The sequence below is a fragment of the Amblyomma maculatum genome, chromosome 1, assembly GCF_055883805.1.
Source record: "Amblyomma maculatum isolate TAMU_Amacu chromosome 1, ASM5588380v1, whole genome shotgun sequence".
Taxonomy (NCBI): Eukaryota; Metazoa; Arthropoda; class Arachnida; order Ixodida; family Ixodidae; genus Amblyomma; species Amblyomma maculatum.
This window is the reverse complement of record NC_139344.1, coordinates 26,066,989-26,084,645: the sequence shown is the minus strand read 5'-3', so window position 1 is coordinate 26,084,645 and position 17,657 is coordinate 26,066,989. Positions and strand designations below refer to the sequence as shown.

The 17,657-nt window shown below is 46.7% G+C and overlaps 1 protein-coding gene across 1 annotated transcript; it reads left to right on the top strand.

Moving 5' to 3' along the window:
- The first annotated feature begins 8,575 nt into the window (after positions 1-8,575).
- Positions 8,576-16,593, top strand: LOC146201973 (uncharacterized). The gene is made up of 3 exons (XM_084583806.1): positions 8,576-8,880; positions 12,242-12,749; positions 16,112-16,593. Exons 1-2 carry the CDS (start codon positions 8,869-8,871, stop codon positions 12,734-12,736), a joined length of 507 nt encoding a protein of 168 aa, XP_084439932.1. The 5' UTR covers positions 8,576-8,868; the 3' UTR covers positions 12,737-12,749; positions 16,112-16,593.
- The last annotated feature ends 1,064 nt before the right edge of the window (positions 16,594-17,657 follow it).

Here is a 17,657-nt window from a genome sequence, read left to right as displayed (position 1 = left end):
GAATGCCGCAGAAGAAATGGAGAATAATGAGGACCACAGGGACGAGGAGCAAGAATACAAGGAGATGACAGCAAGAGAATGGGAAAGAATAGAACGGAAGGTCCCCTTGGGAACAGCGACAGGACCAGATAGCATACCCATGGGATTGATTACCAGATTAGGACAAATAGCAAAGTAAAATTGCGACAGTTGATTGAACAAACAATAAAGGGCGGACAAGAACCAAAAGATTGGAAATTAAGCAGGATGAGACTAATATACAAAGGCAATCGGCCAATCACAGTTACGTCAGTTATATACAGCGTAGCAATGCAGTTAGTAAAAGTAATGATGGGGGAATGGGCAGAAGGAGGGAATATCCTCGGAGAACTACAAAATGGTTTCCGCAAGGACAGAAGACTAGAGGATAATTTATTTGCGGTTACCCAGTATATAGAAACAGCAGCAGCAAGTCAGAGACCTTTATGGATAGCGTTTTTAGATATTAAAGGGGCATATGACAGTGTAGATCAGAAAAACCTGTGGGACCAGTTGAAGGAATATGGCCTGAATAAAAACCTGGTTCAGTTCATACAAGAAGTGTATGCAGATAATGAGGCAGTGATAGTATGGGAGACGGAAACAACAAAACCAGCAAAAATAAAAAGGGGGCTTAGGCAAGGGTGCCCACTGTCACCGCTGCTTTTCATGATATACATGAGCCAAATGGAAAGGCGCCTGGAGGAAAGTAATATGGGATTCGATGCAAGCTATATGCAGGGAGGACAGAAAGTAACACAAGTTCTACCAGGATTGATGTACGCGGATGACATTGTACTGCTGGCAGATAAGAGGGATGGGTTGCAGGAGCTGCTTAAGATCTGTGGAGAAGAGGGCGAAAAGCTGGGACTGCAATTTAGCAGCGAAAAATCAGGAACAATGGTATTTAATGATGAAAGGGGGGATGTGCTGGAAATGCAAGGCACCAAGGTTGAACATGTGGAGAGCTATAAATACCTGGGCATATGGATCAATGAAGGAAAAAATTACCTAGAAAAGCATGAAAGAATTACGATAGACAAAGGAAAAAGGAGTTCAGATATTATGAAACGCAGGGCCCTCTGGAATTATAACATGTATGAGGTTGTTAGAGGGGTATGGAAGGGTGTTATGGTACCAGGACTCACTTTTGGAAATGCAGTCCTGTGCATGAAATCAGAAGTACAGTCAGGCCTTGAAATCAGACAGAGAAAGGTAGGTAGATTGGCATTGGGAGCACATGGCAACACACCTAATGAAGGAGTCCAGGGAGATATGGGCTGGGCATCATTTGAGGTTAGAGAGGCAATTAGCAAACTAAAATATGATCAGAGACTAACCGAAATGGAGGAATCAAGGTGGGCACGAAAAATGTACAAGCACCTCTTCATGAAAAGCCTGAATACGAAATGGACTAACAGAACCCGAAAGCTCAGACTTAAGTACCTAGAGTTTGGAGATGCACCGCAGCAAAACAGCAGCATTGAAAAAAGCAGGAAAAGGAGGCAGAAAGGAAAATGTGGGAGGAAAGAATGCACGGAAAATCAGCATTGGGTATGTATAGAACTCGAAAACAGGATATAAAGAAAGAAAGTTTATTCGACAACTCACGAGGGAGCTCATTGCTGTTTGAGGCTAGGACAGGTGCCCTCAGAACAAAAACTTACAGGAAAAAATTTCAGGAAGTAGATATATTATGCGCGGCGTGCGCAACTGAGGCGGAAACAACGGAACATGTTGTTCTAAGGTGCCAAAAACTTCGTCCTGCCCTTCCCGCGGGAAAAGCGACATATCTGGAGAGAGCGCTGGGATTTGCTGGGGAAGATGGACGAATGGATGAGGAACGCGTTTTGATAACAAAAGAGAGGTTAGAGGATTGGTGGAAAAAGTCAAGAGAATAAAGAGAAGAAAAAAAAGGGAGGGGGCAGATACGGGCGAATTAGAAGCTAAAAATAGGGAAGATATAAATATATTTCTTTTAATTTTTTGGCTAGACGGCGCAAGCTGCCGTCCGATACAAAGGGCAGAGCCACTATCATCCATCCATCCATCCATCCATCCATCCATCCATCCATCCATCCATCCATCCATCCATCCATCCATCCATCCATCCATCCATCCATCCATCCATCCATCCATCCATCCATCCATCCATCCATCCATCCATCCATCCATCCATCCATCCATCCATCCATCCATCCATCCATCCATCCATCCATCCATCCATCCATCCATCCATCCATCCATCCATCCATCCATCCATCCATCCATCCATCCATCCATCCATCCATCCATCCATCCATCCATCCATCCATCCATCCATCCATCCATCCATCCATCCATCCATCCATCCATCCATCCATCCATCCATCCATCCATCCATCCATCCATCCATCCATCCATCCATCCATCCATCCATCCATCCATCCATCCATCCATCCATCCATCCATCCATCCATCCATCCATCCATCCATCCATCCATCCATCCATCCATCCATCCATCCATCCATCCATCCATCCATCCATCCATCCATCCATCCATCCATCCATCCATCCATCCATCCATCCATCCATCCATCCATCCATCCATCCATCCATCCATCCATCCATCCATCCATCCATCCATCCATCCATCCATCCATCCAGGCACTGGTAGCCATATTTTGTTGGCTCCATCCGTTCGCTTTGGTTCGCTTCGTGTCCGTCTCAGCGCCCGCCGTTCTGTCCGCGCTTTACATGTTGTAACCTAGTGTGCTGTGCTTGGACCTTTCTTCTGTCCCTGGCGGTGTCTTTTAGCGAAGCCAAGAAGTGTATTTTGACAGCCGAGGCGTAGCGGTTACAAAGTGCTCTACGAGTCATGCATGGGCCCCTCGTCGATCCGCGCAGCGTTATCCGTATCCAGGTACAGTATCTAGAGTTTTGTAATGTGCAGATTTTTTTTTGTCTTTGTTCCTTTGCTGTTTACTTTAACGACTATGACAGACGATCGCGAGTTTGCTTGGTTTTCGCAACCGTCGCTCATCCCACTGCTACCAGGGGGATACTTGTTGGTGAAATGAGCGAGGATGCAATTTGTTTTGAGATGAAAGAATCGTGCGTAATTTGACGTAAGTCGGAATGGCGCTTAGCACTTTCCTGCCTATGCCGTCGACGCAGTTATTGGCACGGGTCTCAGAAATAATCGGGGCTGCTTAAAAAAAAAAAGAAAATTGTGTCATGGTAATTTCTGCTTCCAGTGAGTGAAGATTGATTGGTGTGCAATAGGCGATGATGAGATAATAAAATATTTGTAATTAATTGACCAATTGATGCAATAAAGCAACAAAAAAATCTGAAAATGAGGGTTTAAAGGTGACAAAATGCTCAGAAGGAAAAACTAGTACTTGGTGATGTTAATGAAGAAAATTTAGAATGTGTAATTGAATAATTGAAATAATTGAATGTGTTCAAAGGTGTCCAATTGCTCAGATGATTGTTGCTGACCCTGAGTATTGGTGTATAAAAATATAAAACATTAAATAAAATAAAGAAACAAATATTCGAAATAGAAAAAAAATAAAAGCTAAAAATTCAAAATGGGAAGAAAGAAAACGTGTGTGTGTGAGAGAGAGAGACGCTATCGCGTCATACCCTTAACGGCGTAGCTTAAGTGTCCCACTAATGTTTTATAACAGTATTATATAATATAAATCTGACTTTATGAACACAACCAGTTGCACCAAGCACCGACACTTCGCAGTAATGTGAGTTGACTTTTCAAATTTATTTTCGTTTCAGCCGAGTTCCTCTTCCTCCGAGTTCCTCGAAGCTTCCCATGACAGCACTTTCATATGAGGTTAAGGCTCCAGATGTCTGCTATCTGACAGAGGGAATAAACAAGAAATCGGCATAATTACAAAATCAACTGAATTTCAGGCGGCTGTCAATTAGCGAACCATCGGGCGACTCGATAAAACGCACAAAAGTGAAAAGCAAACTTCGTTATTTTATCGGCCGCACTAGCAGGTATGAAGGCACAGAATGAAAACCTGAGCTGCGCGCTCTGGACGCGGACCGGACTTCGCATGCATTATCAAGTGATAGCATCTTTCGAAGCGGGCTGGACATGAGCATATTACAACACACTAGTGGGATGTCATCTTCTCCTGCTTTACTAGACGCCGCGGGTTTGGCAGCCGCTTTTGCAGCGTGAAACACGCACCTCGGGCGCACTAGACAGCCGTATTGCTCTCTGCACGAAGCAATACAATTTCGTACGACTGTGAAAAGTAGTTTCGGTAATCATGCCCTTGTCTTAAATCAAATACACAATGGTAAATGCAACCTGCGTACAAAAGGTTTCAAAGAACGTATTCGAACTATAGCTTTCGGTATACATGTAGTGCTCCTTCTCCCGTGTCCTCCATCGAAGCATAAGCTTATCCTTCACGTTAACAAGGCTCCATAGCACGCAAAACAACCTTGCTGTTTTAGGTGATAGCACGTTTTGTGAGCTAGCTCCCAGTAAGAAGGACGTGCAGTAATGCTTTACGTGATGCAAGTGACACTTGTAAAACCGATTAGGATTGCAAACGAGCGGTCGCATACACGCGTACACCTTGTTTCCGTGCGCATCCACGACGGTGCGCTTGCTGCAGAAGGGCACGCAGCAACATGCTGGCATCATTCCGAATAGAGCTCGGTACTAGCAGCGACTGCTGTGATGTTAAAAAATGAAACAATCGCTTGTGATCATTCCAATGCACCTTGCGGTGCAAGCACGGGTTCCACGAAGGCGCACGTTGACAGCGTACTCGATGGGAGGCGCGGGCGGACTGAACAAAACATGGCCGCCGCGCACAGTTTCTGTCTCTTTCACTAGATGGCGCTAACTTTTGTAAAGCCTCTATTGTCTAAAACACCGCTGTCGGATCCGGTCGTGGCCACTGGCATCCTAGAAAGACAATCTGCGTCTGCATGACACCTCCCGCTTTTGTAAACCATGGCGAAGTCATATTCCTGTAACCGGGAGGCTCAGCGTGCGAGGCGACCACATGCTTCTCCGAGGTTCTGCAGCCAGCAGAGTGAATGATGGTCGGTTATGATTGTGAACGACCATCCGTACAAATATGAACAGAAACGCTGCACAGCGAAAACGCAGCTAGCCATTACTGTTTGGTGACTGTATAATTCTGCTCTAACTTGCTCAGGGCCCGACTTGTGTGCGCAATAACACGAGAGAGGTACTTGTATCGACACCCAGCACCTCCCCCATGTTGTTGCGATGAAACAACAAAGGGGTGTTTATTTACAGCGCAGATGATAGCGGAACAAGGTGAGGCCTATAGCTCCAAACACCACTGCCTTTGAATTCTCCTCTGCCATCCAATACTTCGTTATCGTCAGTAGCGTTACAATATTTTAGGCTACTTGCTTTCGAGGGCAAAACTGATCTATGGATATCGAGCCTCAAGTAGGCTTTTTTACCGTGTCATTTTCTCTTGTCGGAAGAGGCGACGAGCCGACTGTTTTCATCTAGGGGCATGTATTTGGGTTTGTTCGTCTCGAACCACATCGCACCTACCTGGCGGGAATTCCGCAATACGCTGAAAGAGCCGCAAGTGACGCAATGGCACAGTATTCACCAGTGCGCCTGCTTGCTAAAGCGCCCATTTTAGTCAATAGCATCTCCAAACTGCAGTGAAGTGCGCGAAGAGCAAGGAATGCCCTAGAATTCACATTCATACAACTGCTGATAATGATATCCCGAAGAAAGCGCTATTGAGGCCCAAGAAGTTCATATTTAATATGTTTGTGGACAAATGCTTTTCTGCAGCAGGACGCGTTCTCGAAGTAAAAAATGGAAAGCAGCAAGCGAAGCCGCTCGAAGAAATTCATAAGGCTGCTACTGTTGTCGCGACAGTACTTGTGCATCGAAGTAGTAATACGGATAAAAGCATTGAAGCTGCCGAGGCCGGCCAACAATTTTCTGGTCCAGGCCCAGGTATCTTTTATTCACGGGCGTCGCTTAAGGCCTTTTCAATGTTTGTTGATTTTGTAGCTTACCAAAGCTTTGTTCTAGGTAAAGATGACATTCTTAGAAACTTAGATCGTTAATCTCCAGATCCGAAATGGGCAGGGTTTGCCCCATGAATAGAAATTTTGGGGGGCGGGGGTGGTAGCGAGGGGGGGGGGGGGGGATGTTGAGCTTGAAGAAGAAGCAGTAGTCGCATTTGCCAAGTCCAAAAAAATAAAAAATCAATAGACATTAAGAACGCAACTTCAAAAAAATTAAAAAAAAGCATTCAAGGAGGTAAGTAGAGAAACCACTCTCAGAGGAACATGGCATTTTGTCTTATTGACTCTTTACCAAATGGCATATGGAAACTAAAAAAAAAAATATTAAAGAAAACGCTAAAATCTGACAGTCTCTTGTTATGGCGGCTTTTTCATGAATGCACAGCAAAATGTAAATCTTGCGTTCTCAAATAATTATATGTTCTGAACTCGAAATTGGCATTTGCTCTTTATATCGAGTTTCAAACGATACTGCTCATGCTCAAACTAAAAAAAATAAATAAATACCACTTTTAAAAAAAAAAACACGAACTTTCAAACATGCCAAAGGGGCGTCAAGTGGCGACAGTGCATAGGACCGAATGCCCGTAATAATTCCTTTGTGAAGGCAAATAATGATTTCAATGCTTAAAAGCGTTATTTCCGAATACATGCCAAGGCATACACGACGATGCTGTGCATTCTTTGCCTACGTTATTCATCGCTGTCATTAGCTCTGCACACAGTTCACCGGTGACTTTTGTAACAGCCAATCGCGTAAGAGACGTACGTTGACAGCCTTTGTAAAAACAATCAATATGCTTTTCAGTAGCTGAAGAGATAACTGCGCGTGGGTGCATGTTTTCACAAATAAGTGCTCCCAGACCCGAAGCGACGCTAAAGACGGCGCACGTGGCATCAAACTAAGGACGGCGAGTGTGTGCTTACTGGAATCTTTGATAAAAAACGTTGCTTAGTTATATCGCGACGACTTGCCTTCGCTCCAAAAGTAGGTCACACACGCTGTCAAACCACTAAAATGAAGCCGCGAGTAGACCTGTTTTGTCAGCTTCTGGTCCATCAATCTATTGTGGCACAATTACGGGTGCATGGCAGTGCCGGCAAAAATCGCTTATTTAGTTTTCTGTGAGTTTGTGACACAAAAGAGGCCCTTGTAAGGGCAATTCCTTTTCCAAGAGTGCTCTACGTAGGTGTTACCTATAGGACTAAAATAGCGTAGTGCTAACTAAGCAAGGCACAGCCACATGCATACTATTGTCTTAATAGCTATAAACGACGCACAGATATTTAATATGCACATGGATGAATTAATTAGTGTAAAAACTGCCGCTTATGCTCTATTAGTGCTCGTTTCTTTTTTCAGGACTGCAGACGCCTAGTTGCCTGCCTATACTGATATATTCATGACATTCATGTTGCTATATTAGCAGGTTTCTGGTCACAGCTGTAATTTGGATGACGTCTGGAGTGATAGGCGATCAAGCGTGGCAGCACAGCTTTCTCTGCTCGACCCTTCAAAGCGCGCAGATAACCATCAGTGAAGTACTCTGTGGACCTCACTTGAGCCTAAAACCTGCTGCCCATTTCTGCTTTAAGGTAAAAGAATTGTGTACATGCTGGCTTGTTAAATAGCCGCATTAAAGAGCCTTTGCAAGGCTTTCTTGTCCCATGACGACTTTGAATATTTAACTGGAAATGTATATATAAAGATTTCTGAACTAATCTCACATTACACAGCAGGACCCCGTGGTGGTACCTAGTAGTTACTGCATGGGTACTTTGCTATTTCATATATTATAATGAAACTCCGCAGGATCCCCTTTTTCGGGGATACCTTTTTGAACCATGCCTAATCTACGGCTCGCTCGAACGAGAAAACTATGGGAAGCCTTCGTCGCAGTCAACAAGGCCCTGTGAAGGCAACATCACCGAATGCCCACATAATAGTCGAGACAAAATGAGAGGCATGGCAAGTTGTCCTTTCCCATTACATGATCATAAATCAATACGTTTGTCTCGCGCGATAATCTTCGCTCGGCCCCCCGAAATTTCACGCGCCTCATCACTGTGATCAACACCATGCCCCATATTTTGCACGGCACCTAATCCAGGCCGAGCTAGAACATTAGCAAATCTACGTAACTCTAGGAATGGAGGCGCAGCGTTCGATCCTGGCCCTGCTCGGCAGGAGAGATATTCTCAGGGGAGGAATACTTGCATGCGTACAAGACAGTCACCAAGTCTTGGCACGTAAGCAGCAGGAGGACCACACCCAACGCGCCCCAGCCCCAGCAACGTGCCTGAGGAGCTCGCGCCGCAGCGGCTGCCTGGGAGCAGCAGCAGGAGGCCATTAAGGAAAGCATCCCCGCTAGGAGCAGCGCGGCCGAGGCTCGCCGTCGGTGTGGGTCAACGATGGCTGTGAGGAGCGCAGGCGGCGCTCTCGGAAGACCTTGACGTTAAGGTCAGCAAGGTGTGACCGGCGGTCCGTTACCTTCTCGCCGGAATCCGAACGTGAGACGCCTGCCGTGGGATGCACATCCGGAAAGGAGAAAGGTGCCCATGAGGAGGGGGAAGAGCGCGTTGACCGCCGGATGGCGTGGATGCGGATGGCCATGGTGAAATCTCCTTTCACTTTCACCACGGTTAAGAGAAAGCACGGGGGAGGAGGAAGAAAAGCAGCGGCTGGTGCACAGACCCTGAAAAGTATATAAGCTCCGAGCTTGAACAGAGCTGAGCAGAGCATTCGTCCCATTCGTTCTGGTAGCAACGGTGGACCAGGAATCTCGAGAAGGATGAAGCTTTTGGTGAGTTTGCGTCTTTCTTCGCGCCCTCTTGCGGTCGCAAGGCATGCCGGTCCAAGTACAACAGGATAACGAAAAGCGCGGAGTAATAATTGCGTTTGAAGCTCCTAACCAACTCCGCCATTTATCCGCCAATCGCGACTTTGTTAACGTTAATACAAACCACATTAATGAAGGTTAACCATGGACTATATCAAAGCTGCTACAGCATATTACGAGGCACATGAAGCACTTCATAAAATTTTTATGAGGCTGCACTAATGGCACATGTATAGCGATATGAGCTTATGACGAAAAGCGAGCATTTTCTTCGACAAAATTTAAGCAAAATATGCTCGGATAAAATCCTCTAAAATCTTGTCCAGAAATGCAACGAACGGTACTCTGACCACCGCTCGATGACCTTCTGGATTTTTGTTTTCGTTTACAATGATAATTTAAGTCGCTATTAGGATTTACTTTTGAAAGCTGGAAGTAGTGAAAAGAATTTAAAGGCATTATGTATAGATACAATCTCGCCCTATTAGATTAAATTCACGGTACTAGTACTGTATTACCTTACAAGAAGTTTTACAGCAGCCCATTAACACAGCACTATATGACATCCATTCATAAATTCTATATAGCAATTTACCTTCCATTTCGTCGTTTTAAATAAGCTGAAAAACCTAATACACAAGTTGCATAGCTGCTTGAAGAAAGAAACGCTCTTGATTAGATTTTATCAATCAGTGGCGCAAGTATCAAAGCATTTGTGCCAGAAAAAAAGACGACCCATAAACACTTAAAGAGCTGCGTCTTCTTAGCAAGGCTAAGCGAATAATTTAAGAATAAGACTAATAATCCATTGCCTACACGGAACGCAAGTGGCTCGTTAAGTACCATAAATAAAAAGACTAGCGCAAATAACACAGACACAGCGCTCGTCCTGTCTTCTCCTATATCTGTGTCTGTGTTATTTGCGCTAGTCTTTTCATTTATGATGACACACAAACTAGTCCAGCTTTCTGCTTTGACTCATTAAGTACGACTACGGCCAGGAAACGGTGGGCAGAGTGCATTGAAATAACATTCGGATGAAATCCAAGTGTCCGATATGCACGTAGAATTTCATGTAATTGAAGTGACACTCCAAGATAACTCTTTCCGGTCAGTACTCTTAATAAGCATTGATTCTCTGCCTCTGTCTGGGTATGATGAGGTTGGACAGAAAGCAACGGAAGCATTTATGGCTGACGAAACTGTGTTGAAAAAATTTGCCGCCATTTGATTCGAATTCGTGACGTCTACTATCGACAGTACTGGTTGTCACCGTTTTCAAGCGAATGCCGATTAGCCTAGCTTATGGGATGCGCGTCTGAAATCGCCGTCGACACGCGAGCTTTTCCCGCGAAACCGACAGAGGATACGTACACCCCTTCACCTCGTTTATATCGTTTATTTCTGTTCAAAGCTCCTTTCTCTCAAAATAGCGTATTTATGACGAGATAAAAATTTCGGTGAGCATTGCTACCGTACTCCTAAAGGGGTCCTAAGTCGGACTTTGGCAGATTTTATTACATGGTTAACTTCGAGATCTGCAAATTTAAGGCGGTAAGTCTCTAACAGTGAAGCGTACCTAAATAGACATTTGTGAAATTTTCGTATTTCCTCAGGACTGATATAAGAAACGTTTTGAAAAGAATCGAGAGCGACAGTTTTAGCAAAAGGAGGATGCGGAGGAGCAACTCCGGAGGGCTATCCCGTTGAACAGGAAGGGCGGAACCAGAGGAGTGAAGCAATGCCGGCGGCGCAGACTTGGGAGAGGCGGAGAAATGTGCAAAGCAATTGCGCCATCTTCCCTTCAGTGGGAAAAGCTCAAACATCTACTATAAGCTGCACGCAAAGAGCTGTAGATGGCAGCTCTGGCGATGACGGCAGAGCGCGGCTCATACGAAATGTAGGCCAGTAAACCGGACTGGGTTGCGAAACTGGGAAAGAAAGTTGCAAGGGGAGTGTACTATTACAGCGCCATCTTCTGAGCAAAAGTTCAGGCTAGAGTCAAGCTTATAAGGAGAGCCGGCAGGCGGAGTTTGAATGTAACGTTCCGTAAGGTGCCCAGATTTGTTATAACAGAGTTAATAATGAGGAGGTCGGAAGTTAAGGTGACCAAAGAAAGGTTTACATGCATCATAGTCGCTGGACGTAGCTTGAAAGATCTGAAACCTTTCCCTTTACTTCCCGGTGCATGCAATTGCCAGGCGTATAAGTTCTTAAACGGCTAAGAGGGGGCGAAAGAAAAGGTCTACTACAATAAAACAAGCAGATATGGCACTGTGACCGGCATTCAGCACGGGCCAAAACTTCCTGATGAGAAATGAAAACACACAAATTTCACGAATCCCATGCGACCGCATTTAGCAGCACGGCAGGGTCAGGGAGCTTCAGAGGTACAGCATTTGTCAAAACTGTAGAGACCAGGCTGTTGGCTGTGTGATGTACAGCATGCCTCAGAAGAAACCCTGCTTGCTTCAAAGCTTTACAAAGAAACCAACCCAAGAAAAGCCGTAACTGTGTGTTATACGCTTCAATTCATGTATAGTAAACAATACAGCACTAACTGCTTTACTCGAGGTGCTTATTTAACACCTATCTATCACAGATTTTAAGAAGTTGACTGGAGCTTTGGTTTGAAATAGCATAAGCGAGGCATACCGCCTGCACTTTAAGATTCACTCTGTGCGCGCACGTATTCGTTAAAAGATTCATCTTATGGTGCACTTACGTTGTCCAGTAATGCGTCTTTATGGGTAACCTGCTTCAGACTGGCAGATGCCTTTATCGGAGTTTTAAATTCAGTGTTCATTTTATATGGTATATATAAATTTACTGCACAACCAAAAATGAAGATGTTAGTTGATAAACCTGTTCAGTGCGGCAAGCAGTCTCCATCATTATTAGTGCTGTCATTTATGCATTTGATATATATATAAATAATTGTGTTTGCATCGAGTTGTCGAAGATACGAACTCCACTCACAGGGCCATGCAGCTCTAGCAAACGCGATATTTATTCCCATTTCTACGTCCAATGTGCGTCGATCTCTGCATCGCTACGTAATCAGGCCAAATGAAATGGCGTTGATACAGATAGAAAATTTTGGTGCCAGAACTAGTGCGCTAAACGTAACTCAGCTGCACGACAGCATTCATTGACTTATATCCAGTTCCACTACTACCCACTGATTCAGGAACGCCGTAGTCTGTATTTGCATATCGTCCCCTACGCATTAGTTTAGCATTGGACAATCGACTGTAGCGATTCATACTTGAAACCCTGATGACTAAACTGGGGAATTGCACGACCAATGCGGTGTTTCTCTCAGTTGGCGCTGACTGTGTGCGGGCTCGTCATGAGTCTGGCGACCGCCGGATTCCTCGGCGGCGGCGGCGGCGGCTTCGGCGGTGGAGGCTTCGGCGGCGGAGGCGGTGGACCCTGGAGGGGCGGCGGCGGCTTCGGTGGCGGCGGCGGACCCTGGAGGGGCGGCGGAGGAGGCCTCGGAGGATTCGGCGGAGGCCTTAAGGGTGGTTTCGGCGGAGGTGGCTTCGGAGGAGGAGGCCCGTGGAGAAGCGGTGGAGGCTTCGGAGGTGGCGGTGGAGGACCCTGGAGGGGAGGCGGCGGAGGCCTCGGTGGTTTCGGCGGCGGTCTGAAGGGAGGCTTTGGCGGAGGCGGCTTCGGTGGCGGCGGACCCTGGAGGGGAGGCGGCGGAGGTTTTGGTGGTGGTGCTGGACCCTGGAGGGGAGGCGGCGGTGGATTCGGTGGAGGCGGATGGAGGGCCGGAGGTGGCGGCTTCGGTGGAGGCAGTCGCGGATGGTGGTAGATGTTTTATTCAGGTAAGCACTATTCATGTTCAAAGAAAGCTGCAAAGCGTATAATCTGCAAGGCTGAAGCCCAATTAAAAAAGACCAGCAAAAGACCGCCGGTGCGACTCCAGATGTTACTATCTCATAACCATAAAGCTAGAATTAGCTATCGATGCCATTTTTGCTCTTTCATATGTATAGCCCTAGTGATTTTGCCGCAGTTGAATGCTTAGCTTTTATCAGAGCACACCAAAGATGGCTGCGTCTTTAAATCGAAATTCAGGTATCATAGAGCAATTGTTAGGAGCAACGCAGAAAACTGACACGTTACCCAAATGAAAACGTTGCTTCGAACATGGCTGTCAAAGGCGTCTTGAGACAGACAGCTTGCCTGACGCCAGACCGGTACCGTCAAATGGAGGGGAAAAGAACCTTCCGAATAGAGGTAAATATTCTGAGGCTTATCTATACCCCCGCTTCCGCAAAGACAGAATAACATCCGCTTTTTTAAGCAGCATTCGGTGTTCAGTGTGGCTTTCTTTCAAAGCGTCCCTCAACGCCCACTTGCCAGCAGTTGAAGCGGCCTCAATTGTGCCCGCCAATTCGACGAAGAAACCAGGTCGGCACCCTGCCATATAGAGGCGCCACGTGACGAACACTTTGACGCAGGAGGGTGCGAGAGACAAACTGCCGATGCCTCGGGACCTGTGTAAGTCACGCTGGGAGGGGGGGGGGGGAGGAGCGGGTTACGCCAAATCTGGCTTGCGCGGCGCCACCTCCCCGCGTGGCCACCGAGGTGTCCTCCTCGCAGCGGCGCGTCAAGTCTAAAAGCTGGAGGCAACGCTGCAGACAGCGAGGAATTGTTGTGTCATAGGTCGGTCGGCCGCTGTTACGCATTCACTTCCTACATACCATATCTCCCTCTCTATGGCGGCGAGACCTGAATATGCTGTAATTGTACCAGAAAGGTTAAGGGATGAGGTCAAGCGCGAGAACAATGACGCGGCCCGGACAAAGGACGGCGCGGACGAAACAAAGGCCTTCACGCAACAATGCGGACAACGCGCTGAGTGGTATGAGGGCTGCCGATCTACGCGAAAGTTTCGCGGTTCTAGCAAAAGCATGTCGATTATTGGAGCTGTGTAATAATTTCCTGCGCCGCTGGATTGCACACAATCTGCGCTGCCATTCGGGCGGCCGAAAAAAATTACGAACCTGGTATTCCGCGTGTAAAAAGATTCATCCGGATCAATAGCGCCAACTCTCAGTACGTACTGCAGTGAGTACGTCGATGGTCTTACGTCCGCTACTCTAGTATAAATAGCAACGATGTTGCGCATTTATTTCCATTATTCTCCGGCGTGTTGTCAGGGGGCTCCGAAAGCAACGAGTGGTGAAGTGCTGTATAAGTGCTGGCTGCTACATCGCCGGCGTGAATACCGACACGACGGGTGTTTCCACGGAGCGGCATCAAGAATAGCCCCGTATCTTTCTGCAGCGCGAACGGCGGAAAATTTTCAGCCGAACAATTACGATGTGACCACATAATGCTTCCGGCCTCACACAAAAAAGAACTGACCCCAAACCCCAGAAACAAAAAAGCGGGAACGAAACGCGAAAGGCAGAGAAAAATGAAGCGAGCGGGTCGGCAGGCTGACATAACACACCGGGAAGACAAGGTAATCACTCGCAAATGGTCGGGCTACCCGCGGTGTTCGGCGTGTTATGATGGCCGTACGCATCCAACCTGGATCGAAACGGGCAATCTGCCGGGCTGTGGCAGGTGCCCGGTGGCCAGAGAAAAGAATATTGACAGCGAGGAAGGAGCGCTGACGCACGCACGCACTCATGCACGTGCACAAACGAACGCGTGGACAAATATACGCGAACGCTGAGAGACGAGAAAGAAAAACGAAGCAGTGTGTGGAGAGTAGAATGAGGCATCACTAAAGAATGGTCGACACGGGGATTTTTGCGGAAGCGATTACCCTTAAAGCACGCAGAGCCACAAACGCGAGCGAGTGGACGAAAGTGAAGCTCGCGTATAGTTTACAGCTTAGTCCGCGCCGCCCCCTCACTCGCCTCTGTCCCGCAGGAGTGTAAAATTTTCTGTGACTTTTAAACCTTTCCCTGAAACCGCGTTGCTTCGCGCGCGTGCACGGTTCCTTTCTCGAAGATGCTACACAAAGAAAACTTTATTCTCCTCCCTCGTCTTGGTATACATTGAGTATAACGAACAGCTGAATGTGTCACTGTGTTCTTGAGGCAACTACGAAGGCGATTATACCTATACTAACAGAGAAGTTTCTTCGGTGCACAAAACCGCAAGAACAACAATCGACACATACAGACGCTGGGGAACGTCGATGAATACGCTCAAAATTTTATTCTCCTTCGTACTGCCCATAGACCAAATATAACAGGCCTCTATCAGACCAGAAAAGCAAGGAAGATATTGAGGACACTTTTGAGACGTTTTGAGAAGTGCGAGCATCTGCGACGGTAACTCAAGGCGGCATTGTATCTTAACGGCCACTCAATCGCTATTGCGCTAGAGTATGCTTCTGTATAGTGTAGTCCACTTTTTGGAGTGTGATCTTTACTGTTGATCATTTCCGGTCAACATTCCTTATGGGTGTCACTATGGGAAAATGCGCCCAAATTATGTTGTTTGGCAGAATAGGGATGCGACGGGTCAACCGGGGAAGGAGGAGGGATAATTATACATACGTCTTTTCACATGAACTGTGGCATTACTGCGTTTTTCTACGTGCGTTATCTTCAGGCCGTGCAGTAATGGCGGCCGTAGGGAAACAAACAACGTGGTACCTATCAATAAAACTAGCGGGACGCTTCAGCCGACCTGCCGACAAGTAACGATCCAAGAGGAGTCTTATAGGGTTCCTTGACAGGCGAAGCTGCTTTCACTTACACCCTGCGCCAGAAAGCGGCATAATACTTAGAAAGAGGGCATATAAACACATCGGCGGGTTCAGAATAAAAGTTTAGGTGAATCAACAGGACCACGCGGTAATCGGCGTTTTCGCATGTTGCGAGCGTCGGTATCACAGCTCCGAATTATACACCTAAATATTTCTCTCCACCGTTATTTGCATTCGGTACAGCACGAAGGAATGTCTTTTTCTCAGAAAAAGAGCTTGCGCAAGCTGAGCTGAGTGCCGAGCAGCTCATCAATTGTGCGGCTGCGAACACCTCAATCGTTTGCCCCACTTCTGGCAAAGTTTCTAATGCGTGCAGTTCGAGGAGTGGGCGATGGCGGCGTCCCTTTTCTTTTCACCTTCGCTGTTAATCTTCTTAGCCCACGCGTGGTGGCCGCTTTGAAAAGAGTCAGTGCCTTTCTCATTTCTGATACGGTGCACGTCTCGCCGCAGTGTCTCTGTCCCGGAACCAGCACCACCTTTGTCAAGAGGCTGGAAAAGTCGCGTTCATCGCCGCTACCGGAGTGCAAGCGCCGCCGCACATGCCTAACCGGGACCAAGAGAGACACCAGTCTGCGGACGCCGACGGCACAAAGGAGCTGGACCGCTTAAAACAAAGCCGACCGCAACAATTCCAACACGCTATCTCTGCCGATTTTCTTCAAAGCTTTCGAGTTCAACCTGCCTCGTCTCGAGGCACTGACAGAAAACGAAAAACGGGAGAGTGAAATGAGATCGAAATAACACTGAACTAAGGAGACCACGAGCCACTTATGGTTTGAGACATAACATGCTACTCATTTTTCGCCACTCGGGAGAAAGTTAATGACATCTCGTCTTGTTTTGCATAATATGCGTGCTTTTCCTCTTGTTTGCGCAGCCGGCGCGGTTTGCCCACCTTTTGAATAAAGAGCAATCTTGCTTTTATCGTTACACACCTGCTGCTATTCACTCAGCCTCACAGCGCCACTACAAGAGCCTTCGGAAGCTACCCAAGGCTGGCTTCGCCTTCCTTCTTTTCTGTGCGTCAACCAATAGGAAAGAACGCGTGCCGGTCAGCACTTTGGAAGAAAACGAGTCGTCTCTTTGTGCTCTTGAAAACTCTTAGAATAAAGCTCTTTTCCGGCATTGACCAGAACTACAGCTGAAAGCAGCGTACAAAAAAAAACAAAAAACAAAACGTAGCCTCATTGATGACTTAAACAGGGAGATAACCGTTGAACTCTGGAAGTTCATTATTCATGACCCGGGCTTTTGAAAGAAAAATGTTCTTTTAATGTGAAGAGCAGCAAAAAATAAAAAGAAGCATCCAGGCACCCATCTTAGCTGTAATTTCTGATAAATATGGCCGAGCGATACTCGCAAAATGACTGGAAGGTCTAAAAATAGCAAAAGAGATTTGCCGGGTATGAACTCTCAGCACGCGGGAACATGTTTGGTGGGGTGGCTTGGAAATTACAGGTCATTTCCTTGTCATTTTGGCTTCTTCGGTGTTCACCTAAACCGCGCCGGGAAAGCGGCCTGAAAGACTGCCAGGGCATTGGGCTATGCTATTTCGGGCAAGATAAGCGCACCAGCTTACCTCCCACACCTATCCAAACGGACAACTGGTTTAGCGTTTAACCTTGTCAAGTCTGTTTCTTCTTTTCATACGGCGACCAATAAAGGCCCTGTTACTGTTAGAGACACTTACGCTCTATGCGGCGCATTACTTTTTTCATATATGCATTTTCTTTACAGGGTCAGTGAAATCTCCGCAGAGAAATGATAGGCGGGCGTTGACCGAACGAGGAAGCTAAAAGGCAGCTTTCAGTTCAACAGCGGATATGAAAGGGCATGGTTATTATGGTTAGAGCATCGCCTTAATGCATTGTTGAACGCTGGCCGTGGCTGGCATAAACCGATATCAAATTGCACTCTAAACTTTTTGCAGACAATTGCAAAAAAACTCTAAAAACTGATCATAGTTGTTTAGGTGCGGAAGTCACAATAATAATAA